This window comes from Uloborus diversus, chromosome 9 (genome assembly GCF_026930045.1).
Source record: "Uloborus diversus isolate 005 chromosome 9, Udiv.v.3.1, whole genome shotgun sequence".
Lineage (NCBI taxonomy): Eukaryota > Metazoa > Arthropoda > Arachnida > Araneae > Uloboridae > Uloborus > Uloborus diversus.
This window is the reverse complement of record NC_072739.1, coordinates 100,178,422-100,202,769: the sequence shown is the minus strand read 5'-3', so window position 1 is coordinate 100,202,769 and position 24,348 is coordinate 100,178,422. Positions and strand designations below refer to the sequence as shown.

Below are 24,348 nucleotides of genomic sequence, written 5' to 3'. Positions count from 1 at the left end.
TCCCCCCCCCCTCCTCCGCCCGCATGAAACTCTGCTACTAGTTTAGTTTTTCAAAAGTTGGCAGCTCTGAACATATGTAACATTCAAAAACTTTTAAGACTATCAGACCCTGGTTGAATTGACATGGATTCTACCATATACATTTCATTTATAAAACTAAAATTTCAAATGTTAGCTGATAGCAGGTAGGTAATGGAACTAAACTTCAAACTTTCAGGAAAAATCATATCGGAAGAGGTTACTGAATTTGAATCTTTGAAGATTTTACTGAAATTTGAAATGAAAATACCAAAGATTCCGCAAGCAATAAAATTTAACAAAAAATTTATACATACATTTTTAAATATGTAAGGTTCTTTGCTTTTTAATTTTAAGAGAAAGTTAAATAAAACAAATACCTCATCAATTTCACAAAGAGTAACAGATTCAACAGATGGATGCTTAACAGCTTCTCTAACTGCACCTCCATCTCCCCCGCCAATAATTAAAACCTAAAACAAAAATTAAGTTATGCACAAAAATTTCTAAGCTTTACATGGTATCAGAATTAAAACATTCAACAATTCAAATTTGGCACTAAAAACATTTGCACCTTTTCTTTTGACTAATCAAAGACTAAAACATCTAAAGCAGAAGAAAAACCAAAATATTTTTTAAAAATTTAATTCTAAAGACTATTTTCATACGCTTGTTTTGCACTAAAAAGTATAAACTAAAATAGGTATTATATGATTTAAAGCAGCATATCCGCTCTATTTCTTCTTCTTTTTTTTTAATATAAATTTTATTAGCAAGCTGCTTTAGTATCAACCCAGATATAAAAAAATTTTCGATCAACTGCAGTGTTTGACCAACCGAGCTTATAGAGATATCTAAAATGAATAAAAATATTTTTTATTCTTAAAATTTTTCCATTTGGAATTTGAGATGAAACTTTTCTAAATTTAAAACATATTTACCTACCCTTATTTATTTATTTTTTTAAATAATATTTACTTTTGTTTCAATATAAACGTATTGTGCATAAAGAATTAAAAACCTATATTTATCATTATTTGCTCTGAATAATACAAATTTGTATGCTAGAATTTAAAAGCAACTTTGAACAAGTACTGTGAAAAAAAAACAGCTTTTGAAAGGCTTTAAGCTGATGACTTGACTTGAACCAAAAAAAGTTCAAAAGCCTGCATTATTTGAAAAGTTTAAAATGCCCAAAATCCACAAACACACACTTGCTTGGGTTCAACCCTGAAATTAACTTGTTGAATTTATTAACATAGCTTTACAATGATTTCTATTATTTTTGACAACAATTACAAAGCAGTAGCAGGTTAACCTTATAATTACTACTCTTTTTCATTGTTTTTGGCAACTGGAAGTAAAACACAAGTATTATGATAGAATGTAAGTTAAGAAATAGTCTTTAAAAAATCTGGTTGTTATTAATCAAGTTACAAAATCTAGGAATAAAGTTAAATGCATTCTAAAGAATGGTTAGAGAGAAAATTAGCTAGATTTTCAGAAAATAATCTTGTGATGAAACTAAAGGGAGAAGAATCTAGGCTTGTGAACCTACAGATAATAGTCACAAAAAAGGTTGATTATGTGCCCTATGACCCACCCTCCGGATCTGTGCTCCCAACAAAATGAATGGAATGGGATACAATAATAAACTTTGAATTAGGAAAAGAAATCTTGGAAGTAAAGAAAAGGGCAACAAAAAATAAAATTTTAATGCAAAAACCATAAAAAGAGAAATGATCAAAATAAAAGTCATTGGAGTATGAATTGCTGCCGAGAGTCCTTAAATCATTTCAAACAGCGAGATTCCTTTTCATTTAGTCTGAAGATGCGCGTCTAGTAATGCTCGTCTAGTTCATACCTTTGTTTTTCGATCTTTCAAGATAAATCTGAACTTAAAAGAAGATTATTTTACTCTAATAAAACTATGCACACCTAACCTGCATTTTGTAAAACACAAGTATATAACACACAAGAAAATCTTAACGCTTTTAATGTAGAAAACAAAATATTGCATAGCTTTTTTTTCAGCTTAGTTATCCTGTTTTTACCTTCAGCTTGTCTTGTTACTATTAAACAAGGACATTGTGCATAGCAAAAAAAGTGCAAAGATAACATAGTTAAACAGATTGTATCAAGGAGACAAATGTGGATAAAACTTCAATTTGATAACAACTCTCAACATTAAAAATGTTTAAATACTATAAAGTAAAACAAAATGGGTTAGCCATAGATACATGAAACATACCTTTTTGGGATCTGGATGTGAATTCAAAGGTAAGAATGTGATCATTTCTTGATATGAAAATTCATCCCTTTCTGAACATTGAATAGCATTATCTAAAATAAGAGTTCTGCCAAATCTCTTGCTGAAAAGAATAAAGCCAATTAGTAATACAACATTTGCACATATTTCATCACATGGTGAAAAAAGTAAGTTCAATTTTTTAATGAAAATATCAAATACAGGAATTCCTCACTTTGTACTGTTAATTTGTTACTCTTTCAGGCCTACACAGGAGGCAATTAGTGGACTGGACTTTTTGAAAAAGTTGCCTGCCAACTAGTTGACTTTTTTTTTTTTTTTGTCTTCACACGAGGCGATTTGGTTGAATCAACTTTTTATTTAATAAGACAGATTTATTTGAGCAGCTGCTCCACATTGCAGTTAAAACTGAATAGAGTAGACAACTAGTTTACTGGTGCATAGAGCAAACACTTGGCAATGTCCCGATGAGTGTAATAAACTAAAAAGTTTATTACACTCATCTGGATGAGAATGGCAATAGCACAAGTGTTTGGTGTGCAGGCACAGCCGACTCTTCCATGTGAAGGATGAGATTATTCCTTCACTTTTCTACTTGGTTACACTTCCTAAATATCATCCGTTCGAAAGTTGATTCAACTAAGTTGAATCGGGTGAAGAGGCATAAAACATCATATTAAAAAAAAAAACACCCAGTTTAAATTTATCAACAAAAAAAAAGAAGAATTAAATATAATAAAAATATGAAAAGAAAAAAAAAATTGAAACGTTGTTTAGTGTTTACAAAATAACTTAACTGGAAAATCAGCTAACATGGTTCAGACATGAAACATCCATGAAAACTTATGAGTTTTATTTCTTATCAAAGAAAAAAGATTCAAGCGCTTTCCAAAAAAATTTCAAGAACTTATTTAATGTTTTCGAGGATATTCACTAAAATATTTAAAGCGCGACAATTTTTTTCCAGTCACTGACCACTTCAATAATCAATAATATAACATTAAATAATGAAATGTATTTTAATTTTAAAGAATGCTTATTTCAAATCAAAAAACACTCCACAAATTTTTCATTGTAATAAATTTTGCACCTACATCTGATGCGAGGAAATAAAAAGATTAAATGATAATCCCCCCCCTACCTCTCTCATACCAATCATTTTAACAGTATGGTTTTAGAATTTCTTTTAAATAATTAAGTTAAAAGAATCATAAGAAATTTGAGGTAAAGAACACATGAATCTATAATGCTTGAATTTATACTGGCAATCAAGATTTAAGTAGTATTTTAGATAATTACTGGTAAGACATAACACTACTTTTGTTGCAAAATCAAATCTTGAGAATCAAATCACGTCTACCTTTTTAAGACTAGAATATCTTGATACTTTGATTTTTCATGATACAAAACTTTTTCAACTTCCATTGACAATGCTTGATCTCCATTTAAAGTGCCTGTTTCTGTAAACCAACCTTTTTTAAAAGCATCCATACCTAAAAATTAAGTTTCATTATAATAAGAACATATACAGTGTAAGATTATTAGAATATCTAAGAAAACCTGTATCTTTTACACATATGCATGTAATCGAATGTCGATGAGCCCAAAACTTGGAAAGGCTGAACTTGGTTGAGATAAATTCTGATAAGCCAAAGTGCGGAAAACTTTAATAATCTTCATGAGCAGAAAACTTCAATGATCTGCAATTATGGTTTGTTCCTCTCCAAAGGGAGAACTTATGTCACTTACTTTGTAATTAGCTAAATTACATCAACTTAAATGACTCAAGTTTTTGTTTCTTGATATCCTGAACACTCCAAATAATACTCTTTTCTCAAAATCACTTGTACAAATATTCTCAAATTCAATAGAGGTTTTCCTAGAAATTTGTTTTCACTTCTCAAGGTTGAAGTTCTTTTAGGAGACGATGGGTGGTGTGCATCCTCTTTATGGTGGATATAAAGATATAATCCCTACCTCAAAGAAAGCAGACGAACCTCCAATCAGGGTCGTCCGAAAGACTGCTTGATAATCGCCTAGAGCGCCAAGACATTGACCGTGATGAACATTAACTGTATTAATGTTTTTCATATAATTTCACTTCTAAAACATTTAACACATAATAAGTAATAGTAATAAGATTTATCTCATGTCTTTTAAGTGATCACAGCCCAACTTACCTCCAGGCTGCTCACAGGCTAGCCTGAAAAGTCTTTAAAAAATTGAAATTTTGATTAAAGAAAATAAATGTTCTTGTAAAAAAAATTCTTGAATGTCACATGAATTAGAAATGTATGAATTAAAATTTCATTGAAAGAATATCCTATTGATGAAGAGAAGGTTGGTGATAGTAGATCTGCTGCAGCAGGTAATGCTTACAGGAGCTACAGACTCCACTTAATAATTTAAAGAAAACATTGAACATATCCTTACACAATAATACAGATGGAGCTGGAAAAAAAACAATTAAAATTACAACACAAATTTTGCAGATTTTGAGGAAAAAATATGAAAGCAACAGAACATTTAAAATAAAAATCATATGTATTTATTATTAAGAGTTTCAAAAGTACGATTCTAATTTAATTCCAAACTATATTTTACGAATATTAAACACTGGGATATGCAATAAACTTTCAATCCATTTTAAGACTGAAGCAGTACATCTTATAGCTACAAAACAAATACAATTAACTTAGAACACTTAAAAAACTGTCTTCTGAAGGTTTACAAAAATTTTAACGTTTATCTTGAAGAGCTAAACCACAAATATGATCACGATTTAATCAAGTTTTGTTGTGATTTCTTAGAACTTTCTTGAAAATTACACAACAAAAAAAAAAAAAAAAGATTTTGCAAAATACACCTTTTCTATAAATATACAACTCACAGTTAAAGTTAAGAATGGGGGAGGGGGGGAGTATTTCATATGAGGCAGTCAAAAACAAAGGGATGTAAGTGGCAAAGTTAAAAATTTGGAGACCTCTCCTCTGTCTTGGGACTCCGTCTTGCTACTTAAGTCAATTTTCCAAAAGCGCAGTATCAGGTTCATTGATGTGTGGAGTCTTTGTAAATGTGACTGGATTGCTAGGGATGGCCAGCATCTCAGCTCTACAGGGGTTAAAATGGCTAGTGGTTTAATTTTAGGGTCTTCGGAGTCAAAAAACTATGTTTGAATGGGGGGTATGGTTCAAGCACCAGACATAGAGAGGATGATAATTATTTAGATATTACTAGAAATGGAAATAGAGTCTCTAATAAGAGTACCTATTAATTTGAACGCTTGTGATGTAAAAAATTTCAAAGTGTTAAATAAAAGCAATTTGGGTATGCTTAAAGTTTTCTATACCAATGATCGCAGTATTAGGAACAAGATGGAAGAATTGAAAAGCATAGTTATAGATGAGAAGTTGGATGTTATTGGAATTACAGAGACATGGGCTATTGAATTTGATGCAAATATGTTGGGTATAATTTGTTTAGACAAGATAGAGTAGGCAAAAGAGGTGGTGGGGTTTTATTTTTAGAGACGCATTCAATTGCAATGAATTGGTTATAACTGATAAACCTACTAATATTGATATATGGTATGGCTGGAGTTGATGAGCAAAAACTTGCACTTTGGAAACATTTATAGACCACCTAATTCAAACCAGGGACAAGATGAACAGATGTATCGTATTATTAGTGACATATCCAGTAAGGGATCTGTAATCATAATGGGGGATTTCAATTTTCTAGGTATTGATTGGAATAATTTTTATCCCGGAAATGGCACAGAAAATTAAATTTTAACAGTAATTGTCGACTTTCTTAGATTAAGTTGTAACTCGGGGAACTCCTGAGGATGTGATTTTGGATCTAGTTGTCTATGACGTAAGAAGTTCTGTTCAGGGGTTGTGTGTAGGGAAACATATTGAAGATAGTGGTCATAACAGTATTAGGTTCTGGATCAAATTTGAAATATACAAAGATGAAAGTTTTAGGTTTGTGCCCAATTTCAGAAACACTGATTTTGTCGCACTTTGGCAGAGTTTAAAAAAGGTATTTTCGCCAGGATTGGAAAATAGTAATGTAGATCTGCAGTGGACGGAATTTAAGGAAAAGTTAGCAAAATTGGTTGGGGATTATGTTCCATTTAGGAGAAAAAGTGTTAGTACTCAAAATTGGTCCATGTGCTTCTCCAGGGAGAATAAAGAAGCTCTAAATTATAAGCAAGCAGCTTTTTGTCAGTTTAAGGAAACTGGTCAGAGTGCAGATAAGCTCCAGTATTGTAAGGCAAGACGAAAAATCCACCCAAAATCATTACTAATCCTCCACCTTGCTGTCTAGTTAAAACTTTGTCGCTTGCTTCTTAAATCATGCCAATAAAATTTATATTCATTAAGTCCATCCAAGTTCTACTTTTTCTCATTACTTAATATTGTTGACAGCCATTTGTCAACATTAAGGCATCATTTTCTATGTCCAGTTTAAACGTCGAGTTTGTGGCAGTTTTTGATTTAACAAACACGTTTGGCAATTTGTTGCAAGAAAATGAATTTTTGTGACCAATAGCAAGTCTTGAAGGATCATTTTATTCCAATATATGATTTGCTGGGAGGACCAATCTGTGTACTTCAGCAAGACAAAATGATTACTGAAACATCTAACTCAACAAATATGCGGTTGAACAGGAATAATATCAATGTCATGGACCAGCAATTGCTTAGCCCAGACTTACATCCAGAGGAAAACGTGTGGGAATATCTAACACAAAAATTATATTAAAATAGGAGCCAATATTTTTTGACCTAGGACCTCAAAGCATTGTTTGGGCATGGTATGAACTCACTTATGCTTTCTTTGGAAAATGAAGTAATTAGAGATAATGGAAACATAATTAAATATTAACATCTATAACTTTTTCTGAACCATAAAATAATTTATTAATTAAAAAGTTTGTATAATTATGGGACAACCTAATTTGGTTCATCTCAATAAATTTAACACATGATGATTTTTCTAATAAATTAACCCTAACTTGTGTTTCACCGTTTGTTATTAAATGAGGCAGTGAGAAGCAAAGGGATGTAAGTGCCAAAATTAAAAATTTGGAGATAACCAGTACAAACAGTAGGAAAACCTCTCCTCTGTCTGAGGCCAAGAGATGGTACTAGTAACCCTGGTAGGTCCTGCTGTACCGCATGATTTATAAAAAAAAATCAATGAAAGCTTACCTAGGACATTATCTTTAAACGCATTTTACTCAAAACTTGAAAATGTCCACTTACATCCCTTTGCTTCTCACTTCCTCATATGGTGGTTTAAAAATCCCTCCCATTTCCCTCTTATTTTTACTGTGAATCAGTGGCGGCTCGTCACTATGGGCCAGGTGGGCCGGGCTCACCCGACAAAATAATGCATAATTAGATTATTTAAAATTGTCTTTTGTGTTTCAGTTTTAAATAAAATCAGGGCATGAAACTGATTTTAAATTTCTAGCACTCTGCTAATCGCTAATATAAGAAAAATAAGTGTTCCTTTTCTATCAAATAGCGACAGCGATTTAAGAATTATTCTTCAGGCCATTTTAACAGCGGCCCACAACTTAATCAACTGCGAGCATTAAATCAAAGTAACAAAAACGGCAAGCGAAATCACCCCGAACGATGCAGGGCCATGGGCCGGCTACCTTCCTGCCCCCTCGAAAAATATCTTCATCCAATAGCAATAGTAGAAGCAATGGGAGAAACGTGTCTTGTCTCGCGTCGCTTATACGAAGTTTCAGTGAGGCGATGAGCAGAATTTTCGGAGCCCACCCCACGGGGAAATGGAAAGTTCTCTCATCTCTTTCTCTCTCTCTTTTGATTTAATCCATTTTTTCCTTTTCTTTAATCTTAAACAGCTGTTATTATGAGGCAATGGGGTTTACAATATTTTGGGTTCCCGCTCATTTCATTGCATGGGATGTCCATTTTAATTTGTTTATTTTTCTTCATGGAACTTAGAGCGCATTCTCGAAATTTCTGAATGGACATTTTATTTTCGAAAAGACATTTGCCATTTTTTAAGTTTCAGTTTGAATTTAGGTTCAGTTGGATTTCAGTGTCTTGCTAATATAATAAGACTTGAAATTTTTGAATTAAAAGCTGCACCTAAAATAATCTTCATTGGGTGAGATTTTTCAATTTTCTTATAAGCTACGATATTTGGTTAAAGTAATAAGTCTTAATCGTGTTGGCCTTATTATTATGCCTTTTCTACGCTAGCGTATTCTAACGCTTAGCAAACATAAATTATTACACAATGAAAATTAAAAGTAATTTAAATTTCTTATAAAAAGAATATATTGGTAATTAAGTAAACTGTTTATAGAAAAATTAGTTACCAGTTTCGTAATTTGATATATATAAGGTAGTGAGAAGCAAAGGAATGTAAGTGGCAAAATTAAAAATTTGGAGATAACCTGTACAAATGGTAGGTGAACCTCTCCTCTGTCTTATGGCAAGATATAGCACTAGTAGCCCTGGTAGGTGCTGCTCTACAGCATGATTTAGAAAAAAAAATCTATGAAAGCGGATCTATGAAGTAGGAAGTTATCTTTAAACGCGTTTTACTCAAAACTTGAAAATTTCCACTTACATCCTTTTGCTTCTCACTACGTCATATAATAATGAAACATGTTAAAGTGAAAGTTAATGCTGCTGCATGATCCCAGTCACAATCTAATTTTTGCTATTCTGTATGGGAAAAAGGGAGGAAGGGGGTTCTTATTGGTCTTCATGCCTTATTATTTGGCAAGACCACCTTAGTTCTCTTCATTTTATCTGTTTTCCTTTTTTTGTGAAAACTTTATACAATCGTCAGAGGCAACTCGACCTTTTGGGATGGGAGGAGAGTGGTTGATTTCTCAATTCACAAAATGAAACACCGAACTTTACCGAATGATATAAATAAAGCATGCACACATACTAAAACATAATTAGAAGATACATAAGGCCTGAAAAGCTATATGAATTCCAAATTTGCCAAATAAAGAAACTTTTGGGAGGCCACAAAATGACCTCCATCAGGGCGCTCCTGATAACAGCGGGCCCACCCACCAAATTAAGCCATGAGCCACCACTGCTGTGAATTTTATGTTATGCATATATATTTTTGGTACAGGATATAACATCAACAATGTAAACATTAACTGTTAATATAAAATGAATAACTCATTGATAAAATACTTTCAAATCATAAGAATTTTATCTGCCCTTGCCCAATACTTATCATTTTCTTTTAACATTTTTTTCATTAACTTATTCTGATTTTTAACTGTCGACTTTTAAAATAAAGTTCATAAAAACAGTTGCTTGCATTTAAAGCTTAAATATTTGATAGTAACAAGGTCAGGAAGGTTTTGTTGTTCTCAAAAATGAGCCATAAAGGTGTGTACATAAAATACGTAAAAATAAAATTACAATCAAAATACAACAAAAAATTAATTATCATCAAAAATTTCATGCACAAAAATGAGTCAAAAATTTAATATACTAAAGAGAGAATTAATATATTTAAAAAATATGTGATGATTATTACGCAAACACATTTTAATCATGCAACAAGCAAAAGCACTAGCATGCAAATTGTTTAACACATTTAAAGCATGCTGAGGCTTGGCTGCAGGAACTCACCTAATGCACTTGTTTAAAAACAAAGGCTGAAGATCAAAAACTGAATCTGAAATAAACCCATACAATGTTTTAAAACAGCAAAAACCATATCTTTACTCTTTCTCAAAATAATGTTGTAAATAACTCTCAAAAGGATTTCTTTTAATGTTTAGTTACTATTATTTCCCTATATCTTTTGTAAGTGAATTCAAATCACTCTGAAGAATTTAAATTTAAAGTTATAAAATCACATGAAATGTTTTTACTTTAACGCAAGGAAAATTATTCTGGTAAAGGGATAAGAATTAACACTTTGATTATGAAATTCTTAATATTTTATACAAAAAATACTTAAATAAATAAAATTAATAGCTCAGATGAGAATAAAATTAAATTAATATTAAGTTAAACAATCACTCACTTGAAATTAATCGAGGGATAATTTAAAGAGCAAGTTGAAAAATGACATACAAATTTATAATACATTTCAACCTATCGTTTAATGTTACTGATTGTTTAATGTTTTATTTCAGAATGTATATCACCCTGAGACTAAACTCAATGCTAATCGAAAGTCTTTTTTTTTTTTTTGCAGTATAGCTGTTTTAGAATCAAAAACTTATCCTTTCAACTGCATATGATCAATTATTTGCAACATTGTAAAAGCCAAAAATGCAAAAACATTTTTACTAAAAACTACATTTACCTAGATCAGAGGTGCCCATCTAAAGCTCATGGGCCATATATGAAGCTGATCCATTGGCCCGTTGCTATGTTCAATGCTACAAATCAATAACTGTTCTGGAATTTTCAAAAACAGCTAATCATCTTCATGTGATAAAAAACAACTGGAAATTTAGTTTTAGTGAAATAAGCATGTAGTCAGGATAACAAAAATTCTGGACTTGTAATTTTCTTTTTTTTTTTCCGGGTTTTCCTATTTTATCCAGAAAAATTTTTAATATTAAAATTTTCTCGCTGCTTCAGCCGACAACATTTATTTTAATATGAGGTGCGGTTCTCTGATAAAAATAAAAAGGTTGGACACCACTGACCTAGATTGTCCTGCACTAAGTAATAATTAGTAATATTATTTGCATCAAAGCTTTACAGAATTGTTTGTCAAAAACATTCAATACAAAAAAATATCAACACTCGATAAAGAACATTAAGCTGTCTTAAACACTCAAAATTCAAAAAATGTTTTGTGAGAAGAGCATATTATATGACACATTTAGTATCCAAATCAGCTCAAACTATCAAGTTATATTCACAAAGAAGTAACAAATTATATTTAGCTTCTGAAAGTTCAAGGATCAAGCTGATTTTGACACCAATACTTAAAATTTAAACATTTGATGAGCTATATCAATAAATTTGAAAGTTCATACGCATATACATAGCTATAAAATAAGAAACCTCAGACATGAAAATCAGAGTTGAAAACTGAAAGCATTTTTTTTTTAATACATTATGTTGTACATATGAAACAAATTGAATCAAGGTTGAAAAGCTTCTAGATGCTATGAAAAGCTATTGTTTTAAAAATATGTTGAACTCTTAAATCAACTGTGGTTTACTTGATAACACTGATAAAATTAACATTTTGTCAATTTAGTTTGGTTCACTATTTAATTTTGCTAAAAATTAATGATGTTTCAGATATCCGTATCTGTAGATATCCGAAGGAAAATAAAGATCTGTATCCGTATCCGTTACTTTTTTGACGGATCTTAAACGGATCATTTCTATTCTAAAAATTTTTAAATATTTGAATAAAAGACTCTTAAATTCCGTTTAATTAGGATTTATTCCCTATTTAAATTATAAGGTACCATTTCAGAAGTCAATTTGTACCCCCCCCCCCCCTGTTGCAAAAAGGAAGGGGAAATAAGTTTTAAAAGTGTATCAGTGTGTCTTTTTGTGGCATCTTAACTTTTAAACAGATGAACCGATTTTGATAGTTCATTTTTCATTCTTAGCTTGGCCTCGTTTTTGTAGAACTTTAACTACCGGAGGCATTAATTAAAGATCGATTTAACGTTTTTCACAATTATGGTAGTAAAAATTTACCCGTATGTTAAAAATGTTGGCTCTAATTGAAAGAACAAAGTTTTCTGCATTTGATATTTATTTGAAACTTCCAATTTATATACAGTAAGAGCTATAATCTTGTTAAGTAAATTTTAAATGCAATTCTAAGCCTTTATAGGCGTGATTAGTAGCGATTTCATAGTCGGAAGATAAGGAGAAAAAGCTCAATGATTTAAAATTTTTACCTGCTGTCAGTTCATATTTGTTAACAAATGTGTTTTCTGACCCGGAAATTCATCTTAATATGAGGTCGGCTCTCTGGGACATGTTTTGTTTTTTAAATTTTTAATTTAATATTAGTTTTTGTTATTGATTTGGGGTCTCTGTTATTCTTCATGTTTGTTTTTCTTGGCATCCTTTAAAAAAAAACGATTCTAAATTCTCTATTTACTGTTTGTAAAGGTGTTCCTGGCTCTGTATTTCATCGGTCAGAGAAGTTCGGTGGAATGGGTCAGCGCTGCATTTATGCTGAAATAAAATGGGAAAAATTATTTCTAGCCTGTCTAGTAGCAGCTTTACACTCTTGCTCCTGTATCCTACATCTACCGAGTAAGCTAGAAATAATTTTTTACATTCCATCTAAGCATTAATGCAGCGCTGACCCATTCCTTCGAACTCTCCCTCAATTTTAATGGAGATTTCTTTAAAGAGCAAATCATAGTCTTGTTTATATTTTTGCCGCAGTTGACATTTTTTGAAGAAACTGCCATTCTTCTGACGGGAATACCTTCCGTAACAAATTTTACACTTGGATAGTTGAATTGGGTAAAAAAAAAGTTTTGAGATCCGTATCCGTGGATCTTGACACTAATGATCCGTATCCGCGGATCTACTTTTTTAATTATCCAGCACATCACTACTTAAAATGACTAACTACTGAAATAATATTCAGAATATATCAACACACATCAAAATAAGTTTTAACTATAATTGAGTATTAAAGCTCTAACTATGCTATTTAATTGTCTTTCACAAATAGGTATATTTCATTATCAAAAGAAATATATCATTTATTTTTACTAGCTTCATGGTTCGCATAATAGTTGTAGTTCCGAAGCAAAATCTGGTACTTTTTGTGCTATAAGCGAAGCCTTTGCCGATGTTATAAACTGTGAGCCAACCAACCGGACCTAAACTGTAACTGTAAGGTTATGAATGTTCTAGGATTTGTTATGTCGTGTGTTTATAAATTGTCTAATAAATGTTAAGAGCTATGTATAGTGGTTCTTCCATGCCTCTAACATGCACCTGAATAATACATGGTGGCAGCGGTAAATAATAATGGAAAATCCGATTCGAAAGATATAGCATTGCTTCTGGTTTATCAACCAAATACCGAAACAAACAGGTAAATTCTTTAATTTACATTATGGGAGAGCAGTCAGAAGACATATTTAGTACTTCCTTTGGTTTGTCTGATAAAGAGCAAGTTGAATTCAATACTGTTTTGGAAACGTTCAATGATCATTTTGTTGTTAAGAAAAACACTATTTTTAAACGAGCACAATTCAATAAGAGAATACGGCTCGAAGGAGAATCAGTCAATACATTCATAACTGCTTTATATGCATTAGCAGAACCCCGAATATGGTACGTTACGTGATGAACTTATTTGTGACTGTATTATTGTGGGAATAGACTACAAAAGATTGAGTGAAAAATTACAATTAGATGCTGATATTAAACTTATAAAATAATTGAAAGAGTTAGGCTTAGTGAAGTTGTTAAAGAACAACAAGAGAAGCTAAGAGGTAACCAAAATGAGTCCGTTTGCAAAATAAGAATCGGCTGTTTCAAACACAAAAATGTGTGAAAAGTAAACAAAGTGTAGAACATATTGCAAACAAGAAATTTAACGAAAATAGTAGATTTTCTAAGAGATGCAAGTGGTGTGGAAGACAGAAACATGATAAAAAGGTGTGTCCTGCTAGGGATCCCAAATGTTCTAAAATAGGACATTACAAAAATGTTTGCCACACAAAAACCAGAAAGGGTTTTCTGAAGTGGATTTTTAGGGATAATACAGCCTGAAAATGAGAATGAATCTAATATAGACTGGACTGTTATGATTCAAGTTAACAGGCCGAGACATTAAATTTAAAATTGACAGTGGAGCTGATCATACAGTTTTGCCTACAAATTTGCTTCAGGGTGTTTACAAATACTAAATTGAGGCCACCCAATAAAATTCTATGTGGTCCTGATAAAAATACATTGAAGACAGTCGGAAAATTCAAGGCAAATGTTAGGCTCAAAGAAAAGTGTTGTGCAGAAGAAATTTATGTTATTGATAATCTGCAAATTCGTCTTCTTGGTAAACCTGCATTATTATCTCTTGGTCTTGGTCTGTGAGCGTGAATTTGAAATCCATATCCCAGATTTCTGCAATGAATCCTAAAGCTGCATTTCCAGAACTTTTTAAAGGGCTTGGGGTAATGAAAGAATGCCATGTTATTCAACTGAAACCAGGTTTAACCCCTCTAGCCATTACTTCTCCTGGATGTGTCCCAATTCCTCTTTTAAAGAAAACGGAAGCTGAATTGAAGAGAATAGCAGAGCAAGAAGTCATTATTCCAGTTACAAAACCAGCTGAGTTGTGTTCCCCAGTGGTGATGTGTGCCAAAGTGTTTTTGTGCCGAAAAGCGATGGCAATGTAAGAGTTTGCGTGGATCTAAGTGAGCTTAACAAAAATGTCATATGTGAGCTACATCCTCTTCATAAAACTGAATATACTTTGAATCTTCTAACTAGTGCCAAAGTATTTTCGGAATTGGATGCTAATTCAGGATTTTGGCAAATTCCATTGGACAAAAAATCATATCTTACTACATTCATCACTCCATTTGGTAGATTTAAATTCCAAAGATTACCTTTTGAAATTTCATCAGCTCCAAAGCATTTCCAGAGAAGAATGTCTGAAATTTCATTAGACATTTCAGGAACAGTTTGCCACATGGATGATATTTTGGGTATGGGGATCTACTCAAAAAGAACATGACCAGAGACTCACAGAGGTTTGCAGATGACTCAAAGACTCCGGCATGACATTAAATCCAAACTAATACATGTTCTTGCAGACTTCCTTTAAATTTTTAGGCCACATAATAGATGAAAAATGAATCCATTCTGATGTGGACAAGATTGCTGCAAAAGAAAATCTTAAAGAGCCAACAAATAAAACAGAACTGAAGCAATTACTGGGCATGGATAATTATTTAGCTAAATTTGTTCCTCATTACTCGGATATACTTTCTACTCTGTATTCTCTGCTAAGCAACTAAGTAAGTTTTGTATGGGGATCGCCACAAGAAGAAGCTTTTCAAAAACTGAAGCCCATATTGTCATCTGATCCAGTTCTACAGGTCTTTGATCCAGCAAAAGAAACAACAATTACCAGATGCTTCTTCATTTGGCTTAGGAGCTACAATTTGGCAGAAACAAGCAGACGGAAGAAAATCAGTAATTGCCTATGCATCTAGAACATCGACTCCAACGGAAAGTCATTATGCTCAAATTGAAATAGAAGCTTTAGCTATTGTTTGGGGATGCGAGAAATTCCAAGACTATCTAACAGGTATACATTTTAGGCTAGAAACTGACCAAACTACTCATTCCGATATTTTCCAAGAAAAAATTAGGTGACTTATCTTCCCGATTACAGAGAATCAAATTAAGGATGATGAAATTTTCCTACAATATTGACCCATTTCAGGAAAAGAACTATATCCTGCAGACGCAGTCAAGAAATCCTCTAACAGGTCCATACAAAAGAGAAGACTTAGAAGATGAAACCAATGCCTACATTCAGATGGTTATGAGTTCCAGCATCATCTTACAAATTACAAGAACTGAGTGATGCACAACTTAAACAACTTGTCATAAAAAAATTTTGAAAAAAAATAGAACCGACTTCAAAATTGCTCTAAAAAGTGAAAAATAATTTTATTCTTTAAACACCATCGATAATACTTTTAAACATAATTTTTGAAGTTGGCGCAAAAATGATCGATAAAATCATTCACAGCCATAACTCAACTACAAGTATAAATTTAACCACGTCTAGTTTCTTCACTACCACATGCATTATGCATTGATGACAGCATATTTGAGTAACGATATAAATGTTCTGTTCCTAAGTTTGGATGATTTTTTGATAAAAATATGAACAAAGCATGGTTAATATGGATTTTACTTTTTGTTTTTGCGCCAACTTCAAAAATTATGTTTAAAAGTATTATCGATGGTGTTTAAAGAATAAAATTATTTTTCACTTTTTAGAGCAATTTTGAAGTCTGTTCTATTTTTTTTCAAAATTTTTTTATTTTATTCTTTTTAGTGTAAATGTAGATATTTCAGTAAAAGTAAGAAGTTACCTAGTAAGAAGTGCGGCTCTATATCACTGTATTGCTTTAGAAAAGCCTTTATTCAAAATTATCATTACAATTACTATTAATGTTACAGTTATATGGCACCAAACTTTTATAACAATGAGTTTCATATTATCGCGTAGATGAAGATAGCGAAGACAATGTGAAAGCCAAATGGAGCGAATACTCGTTAGTCTCAACTCGAGATCTTTATTCAGAACCACGAATAAACGTTACATCTCCTTATATACAACTTGAAAAAGTGCTGGAACTTTCCAGACTTGAAAAGATACAGAAATTAATAGAACATTCGAGAAAATACGGGAACCAGTAGAAACGAAATTTTAGTAAAATTCACTTTGTCCTAGTCGGGATTTGAACCCGGGTCGCTCGTGTAGGAGACGAGAATTCTACCACTGAGCCACCGTTATCCACGGATGAAAAGTGCGAACTTCGCTACAATATCATTTTAATCATTTAATAGGGAAATTTACTGTTTTGTGCCCATAACTTTTTTTCTAAAGAACAAATATGGTCAAACAAAGTAATGGGACCTAAGTTGAGCCATCCTCTATCCATTAAAAAAAGAATCATCAAAATCGGTTTACTAGGTGGGACGCTATGAGTGGACAAACAAAAAAAAACATACATACAGTATGAACTGATAACTGCCTCCTTTTTGAAGTCGGTTAAAAAGCTTACACATTAAACACTAAAGGGATGGATACGAAAGAAGTGGAGATACTCTGTGCACCTTACTGGCATAATCATTATGAAATTTCAATTCAAGATGGACTGCTGATGAGAGGCTGCAGAATTATCATTCCAAAGTCACATCAAATGAAGTGCTGAATAGAATTCATGAAAGCCACTTAGTCATATCTAAATGTAGAGCCTGAGCTAGATGCTCTATGTACTGGCCAGGAATACACAAAGAAATTGAAGAGAAAATAAAGAATTGCACTGCTTGTATTCAAGAATCAAGTAATTGACATCAACCCCTAATTCCAACTCCATTTCCAGAGAGACCATGGGAAGTTGTAGGTCTAGATCTGTTTAAATACAAGAATGCATGGTATCTGCTAATTTCAGATTACTACTCAAGGCACCCTGAGATTGCCACTCACAGGATGGATTCGTTTTTCATCTATTATGTGGCCTAAAAATTTAAAGGAAGTCTGCAAGAACATGTATTAGTTTGGATTTAATGTCATGCCGGAGTCTTTGAGTTCTGAGATTGCTAGGCTTGACAGAATGACCTCTGCTGAAATTATAAATCACTGCAAGTCAATATTTTCACGCCATGGAATCCCAGATATTGTCTGTTCTGACGATGGCCCACAGTTTGATCCAGTAAAGACCTTGGAATTTAAGAACTTTGACAGAAGTTATAGATTTACTCAGATTTAAAGTAGTCCTAGGTTTCTGCAAAGTAATGGGCTAATAGAAGCAGCAGTGAAAACTGTCAAAGCTCGCTTAAAGAAATCAAAGGATCCGTACCTTGCATTAATGACCTATCGATCAACTCTGCTCGAGAATGGTTTTAGTCCTTCAGAATTACTTATGGGTAGGAGAATCAATACTACCCTTCCTCTTGCTAAAATCCAGTTACAGCCAAAGTTAGTGAACAAGAAAGTTTTCTTGAAGCAAAAGAAGAGAGACGTATAGAAAGCTAGAAGAAGAATTATGATCAACATCACGGTGTTCGAGATTTGGATGAATTACTAAAAGGTCAAAGTGTGTGGATTTCTGACAGAAGACTAACAGGAAAGGTATTACAGAAAACACTACACCCAAGATCATACCTCATTCAGTCTGGTAGAAAAACCTATAGAAGGAACAGAAAACACTTGATTCCTGCAACAGATTTTCAGCCTGAACCTGAGGACAACTTTGATGGTACGGAAAATCAACACCCCTCTAATGATGTGGATACAGGATTTGCACCTGTGGTGCACCCCAGTCTCCAAAATTTCACCCTATGGGAATTAGCTCCTCTACAAATGTATATTCTAGTGTGTATGTCACTAGAAGAGGTAGGACTGTTCGATCCCCTGAAAAACTGGATCTTTAAATGTAAAGAGAGGAGATGTGCTATAAGCAAAGCCTTTGCCAACGTGAAAAACTGAGTCAACCAACCGGACCTCAACTCTAACTGTAAGGTTATGAATTTTCTAGGATTTGTTGTTACGTCATGTGTTTGTAAATCTTCTAATAAATGTTAAGAGCTATCTATAGTAGTACAGTCGGACCTCCATATATCAAAGTAGCAAATTCCCAGAAAAAAATTCGATATATAGAAATTTCAATACATGGAAACGATCTTATTTTATCATGAAAGTATCCTAAAACATTAAAATAAAAGCTAATTTTCGTGTATGAAGCCCAATTTATAATTTATACAAGCATCGGGTTAAATGAAAGTTAATGATTAAAAAATTAACATAAATTACATTTTTATGCCAACATTCATCTTCATATTCTTCGGCAATTCAACTTTATCGCAACATTAAGGGATTTTCGTTTTAACAATGTGCTTGAGAGAAAAGTAAAAAACCAATCTACTTAACTTGAATGATTTTTACTGAAGCTAAGAAGAGTAGGAATGATCATCAACAGACAAAAGGGATAACTTGAAACTGATTTTATAGTGTTACTGGTTACAACTAAGATTTGAAATAAACTTGAGAGAGTTTAAGAACTTCAGAACGGAACAACGACTTAACTATACACCCTTCAACCCCAGATTCCTTTTGAGTTCCGTAACAACCTTTAATGAACATAATTTTCTCCTCTAACCTTTATTTTTTGTGAGACAGTCTAAAGTGGAAAAAAAATCTACGAATGTCTCGAAAAAAATTTGGTACAGATGTGATATTCAAGCAGCGGTTCAACATTTAACTTTTAAACATATAACATTCTATAAGAGCACAGAATTTCGTTCAAAACTTTTATAATTTAGGATTGTAATAAAAATTAATTTTATTTATAAACTTTTCAACAAGGCATAGTAAATATCAAATCTGCAAAAAATTTAATTCCCATTGCAAAATGCAAAGAAATCACAATATTCAGAGTAAAGGCGTTAAAATATAAAAACTGCATACAAAAAAATTTATTTTTGTAAAATCAATTTAGAATTGCATTTTAAAGGTCTACAATAATACTACTAACAATATTAATCCCCATTGTTGAAGCAAAAATTAAATTGAATCAGTGGTTCAGAATTTAACTCTTTAGACTCATAAAAAAACTAAGAAATTGAGTCTCATATTGGATGCAAAGAGATTTTTCAAAGTGAAAGCATAAAAAGTATAAAAAGAACACATAAAAGAATTTAGGGAAGTAAAATAACTTTAGGTTTGCATTTAAACAGCAACCTGACAGTTTGCATTTTGTTATTAATAATCGACATATTCACTAAAAATTCTAAGAACAGAAAAAAAACTGAGGTGGGAGAAAAGCATAGAGTAATTCCACAGTGAGGTAATTTGCAAAAGTTGTACAATATTCATTCATTAAAACAGAAACTTCTAGTGGTGAACAATTTTGAAACTGATCTAAGTTTTTTTTTTCTTTTAATACTTATTACTTACTCGTGGATGTAGAGTAGGAGCAAAAAAAGAATTTAATAAAAAATGTTAATAAAATTATTTTTAAAAAATTTCAACTCTTATCGGATGCAGGACTGATCACTGAATAGGCCAACTAGGCCATGGCCTAAGGTCCCTGATATTAAGGGGCCCCAAAATGGCTCAAATTACTTTAGTCGATGGCTAAAATTATTTTGGCTAAAGTTATAAAGTTTGAATAAAGTGAGCCCCAAAAAAGTATTTGGCCTAGAGCCCCTCAATATCTTAATCCGGCCCTGATCGGATGTAAGAGCTGAAACGGAAAAATGAGACCTGCAAAACAAAAAATCTAAGATTCAAGTCAATGATTATCAAGCCACAATATCAGCGCATTATAGTAAATAAATTTTGAGATGAAAATTACATAACCAACTTTAAGAAAAAAATTAAAAATTCTTTAATTTCTCAAAATTCTTGAAAATCTAGTTTTTGACCAACATTACACTTTGGGAAACTATTCATCAAAGGATGTAATAATCCTTAAAAATTCTACACAGAAAGAATAAAATAGAAACATTATGTGTACATACTTAAGCTCAGCGACGATCAAAATATTCAGGAGGAGGGGGGGGGGGCAAGGCCAAAACTCTTCCAGGCCCCTTGCAGTCAAAAAGCTTGTAACGTTAATCATTCGCTAAAAGTTTTAGGCATTGGGGGCACCTAAACAGTGGGTGTCTAATGTCAAGGTATATTCAGTAATCAAGCCTTGCTTAACACAAATCAAGAAACCTGAATCTGTTGAGTAATAACTGAGCATGAAATAGTTTGTTCAGTTAAATGAACAAAAATCATTTGAAATCATGTGTGAAAAGTAATAAATATTTTAAAAGTATCATTCCAAAATTTAACCAAAACACATTTTGGAAACAATTAAAGTAACTTTTTAAAAGATTTTCTCTCATCATATGAGATACTCACCAAATTGGTCGAATACACTGTCACTTTTTGGCTGGAAAACAAAAGAGAAGGATTGCAATTCTTATTTTGAACAATAAAACTACATGAGGTATTAAAATATATCGCACCCTAGCAAGAAAAATGACGCAACTCAAAATTTAGAAAGAAACTGTATAGCTATTGATTTAAAAATTTAATGCTCTTTCGAGCCACAAAACTCACACTAAGTTAGCTTACATAACTTGTGCCTGGTGGTGGAAAACAACATAATCAACGGCGACACCATTAGAATTTCATAATCTAGAAGTAAAATTTTCAAACTTAAGTATATGCATTATTTATCTATACAACTCAAACTAACCAGTAAAACATCACATCATAAATTATTTGTACATCATATTGCAATATTTGAGACCAAATCGCTTAAAACTACTAAAAAATGTAAAACCTTTATTTTCTCCAATACTGTTATTTTGAGTTGTGTTGCTTTCCTTGCTCTGGGTGCGATGTCATTTAATTTTTTAATTAAAAAATAAAAGCCTGAAAAGCATTATTTCATTAAAAAGATGCCCTAATGTTTCTGGAGGTTATAAAACACTTTTTTTTTCCCCTTTAGTTCAATGTAAAATAAATAAATCCTCCAATCATCTTCAATTGATATTTGCTTGTTAAAATCATATGAGGTCAACAGCATGATTAGATCTTGAAGAAAATTATCACCCTATAGGAGGACAGAGGTGCCAACTCCATTCCCCCTAAATATTGCAAGACCCTCCTCCTCCTCCAAGAGCACCTCTTCCAAAAAAAATAGAAAAAACCCTAAAAACAACCCCCCCCCCCCCCATTAAAGTTTCAACTGTGAGTCTGTGTCATGACCCTCCCCCCCCCCCCCCCCAGGGGGCAGCTCTGAAGAAGACAAGTCAAACTTACATTGATTGGCTGAACTAAAAACACAGGTAATACAAAGAAAGGTCCTCAAAAAACTCAATTTATGGCTAAAATAATTCATTTTAAACCAGTACAATTCTTTTACAACATTTTGATTTTTGGAACAACGTTAAGTCGGAAAGTCATCACTAAGAACATTTCATAGTATTGCAAGCCCTTGCAAGATTTGAAAGGGGAGAATTTTTCAAGAGATTATAAAATGAATTGCATTTTGGAATTCATATCTAAAAAGCAATATTAAGTTTTTCGAAGGCATAATTCTGACGAAATCACAACTGGATTTAAAACAGATATTACACTACTGAACAAAGTTTAAACAATTAAATTTGTCACATTTTCACAAAATAATACGTAAAATGAGCGTGAATGTTCCATTCTGTTAGTAAAAATCCTTACAAGCATATAACTACGTAAATTGCACTTTAACTTTACTAATTTCAGAGTATTTAATAGTTCGTTATATATAGCTTGAATATTTTATTAAAATTCAAATTAAACTCTTACAATCTAATTGGGTGGGGGAATACAATTTATTCGAAAGCTCTATTTAGGATTTAGGATATTAATAAAAATTACAAGCACATTTGATATGGTTTTTTAAAAAATTCAAGAGGAACTTACAAAGCGTCGTTCGCCGGCAACCAGAAAATCGTGTGTGAAGACCCAACTTTTCTTATTCTTATCATCACATAAATGTATCAAGTTCAAGGTTCAACAAGATAAAAGTTTTTCACCCAGCAATTTTAAAGTCAAGGGGCATTCGGATTTTGTTTGTTTGTTTTTTTTTTTTTTTTAAAGGAATTCGATTTGTCAAATGAGACATGCTTTTTTTTGAGCGTTACTTATTAATAATAAATTCAACGTTTAAAAATTCCATAATTTACTACTTACCGAAGTACCCATTACTCAGAATAGAAAATTTCAGCAACCAAACGCATCTACATTAAAGTTTGTATAAATGTCAAGGGAGGGTTGAAAAAATACATGCGTCAAAATATCTCTTTTTCTTTCAACATGTCATTCGCAGAAAAATGAAACGGTTAAAGATAATAAAGTGTCTCGTGATTTTTTTAATGAAAACAAAACTATTAGCACGTGTTAATAAATCAAAGCGTGATTTTTAAACTATCATTTACGGAATGTGATGAAAATATTTGCAACTCATTATAAATTGTCGAAAATTTCTTCAAACATATGTTCACATACTTTTACATTCGCAACTCCAATAAATTATAGGAGGCGCTGCAGCCACTGGCTAATGGCGGATGAAAAAGGTAAAACAAACGCACGCCGTAACTTATAACTTCCGTTGACGCTTAGTGAATGACAGTAATTTTTCATCGTGTTTGTGGGAAGCTTTCTTTTCTATTCTTCTGAAATTATATAACACTACAAACTGTCTAAAGCCTGTAATTTACGTTTTACCTTTTTCTTTAGTATTATTAATCACCGCAAGGTAGCGTATTCGAGCTCTGGAGTTGCAAATTGAAAAGGGCACAGAGCAGAAGGAAACACGTTCAGGGATAACGAGAGCCATCCATAGCGGGCCCCCTTTTCAGTTTGGTCACCATGACCTCACCTATGATCACACCTTTTAAATTTTTACACCTTCTAACTGAAAACTTGGATACCGGAAAAATAGTATACCGTATGAGAGTGCAAAGAAACTGGTAGCTTAAATTAAGGGGCCTCAGTGGCCGAGATAAAATGACTGCTTGACATCGGCACACTTGAGGGGACTCCCACCCTCGCTCCGGTTGTACACATTCCCTTCTTTGTGATGTAAATTATTTCATGTGTTATTAATATATGTCTAATAAAAATTATATCATGCGTAAGGGAGGCAAAGCACTCAGATTGTAGTCAGTGGCGGAGCTAGGCGTCGGCGACGTCGGCAACTGCCGACGGCCTCGCGCAGATAGGGCCTCGCAAAATTCTCAGAAGTAAATTCTCGTAAGTTTTAAGATATTTCCATGTTTTTGATTGAAGCTCTTATTAAATACAACAGACGCAAAAGTAAGCAAAATAGTGTGTGCAGGGGAGACTGCACAGAGCCCAGCCTTAGCAAATGTTTGACCCAATTCTGTCGGGGCCTGAGTTAAAAATATTCAATGGCAACAGCTTATTGATCAGCTAACTTTATTCCCCCTCACCCCCTTCTTTTGCTCTTCTTTTCAGTTCTTTTCTTTTTTCTCTTGTTTCCTAAGTTCATCTATAAGTAAGAAAATATTCAAAGTGCTGTTCCTCCCAACTCCCCTCCCCCTCCACACACACACACCGAAAGCATTAGGGAGCAACTGAAATTTTGTTTCCAGATCTTAAATTTCGCGATATTTCCAGCTTAAAGCTCCCCAATACTCAACAATATCAAAATTGCTTAAAAGTGCGTTTTTTTAGCTTGAATTTCAAAAATTACCGAGCATAATATTACAAAAAATGGCCCTACAATCGCATTTTTAGGGCTTGAATTTCAGAAAATATTC

General features: G+C 32.5%; 1 protein-coding gene across 4 annotated transcripts in view; it reads right to left on the bottom strand.

Annotated features, from left to right (window-relative positions):
* Nucleotides 1-22,985, bottom strand: part of LOC129230603 (spermidine synthase-like) — a 38,256-nt gene extending 15,271 nt beyond the window's left edge. Inside the window, exons 1-6 of one of the 4 annotated variants that reach the window (XM_054865015.1) lie at nucleotides 22,757-22,983; nucleotides 20,939-20,969; nucleotides 9,949-9,994; nucleotides 3,648-3,780; nucleotides 2,270-2,390; nucleotides 399-491 (exon numbers count right to left, since the gene is read on the bottom strand). In XM_054865015.1, coding sequence (XP_054720990.1) covers nucleotides 399-491; nucleotides 2,270-2,390; nucleotides 3,648-3,778 — 345 coding nt within the window. In that variant the 5' untranslated portion in view covers nucleotides 3,779-3,780; nucleotides 9,949-9,994; nucleotides 20,939-20,969; nucleotides 22,757-22,983. Of the gene's footprint in view, nucleotides 1-398; nucleotides 492-2,269; nucleotides 2,391-3,647; nucleotides 3,781-9,948; nucleotides 9,995-20,938; nucleotides 20,970-22,486; nucleotides 22,536-22,756 lie in introns of those variants that run through there. The other 3 variants (XM_054865016.1, XM_054865014.1, XM_054865017.1) reach the window with 3 other exon arrangements.
* Between the last annotated feature and the right edge of the window lie 1,363 nt (nucleotides 22,986-24,348).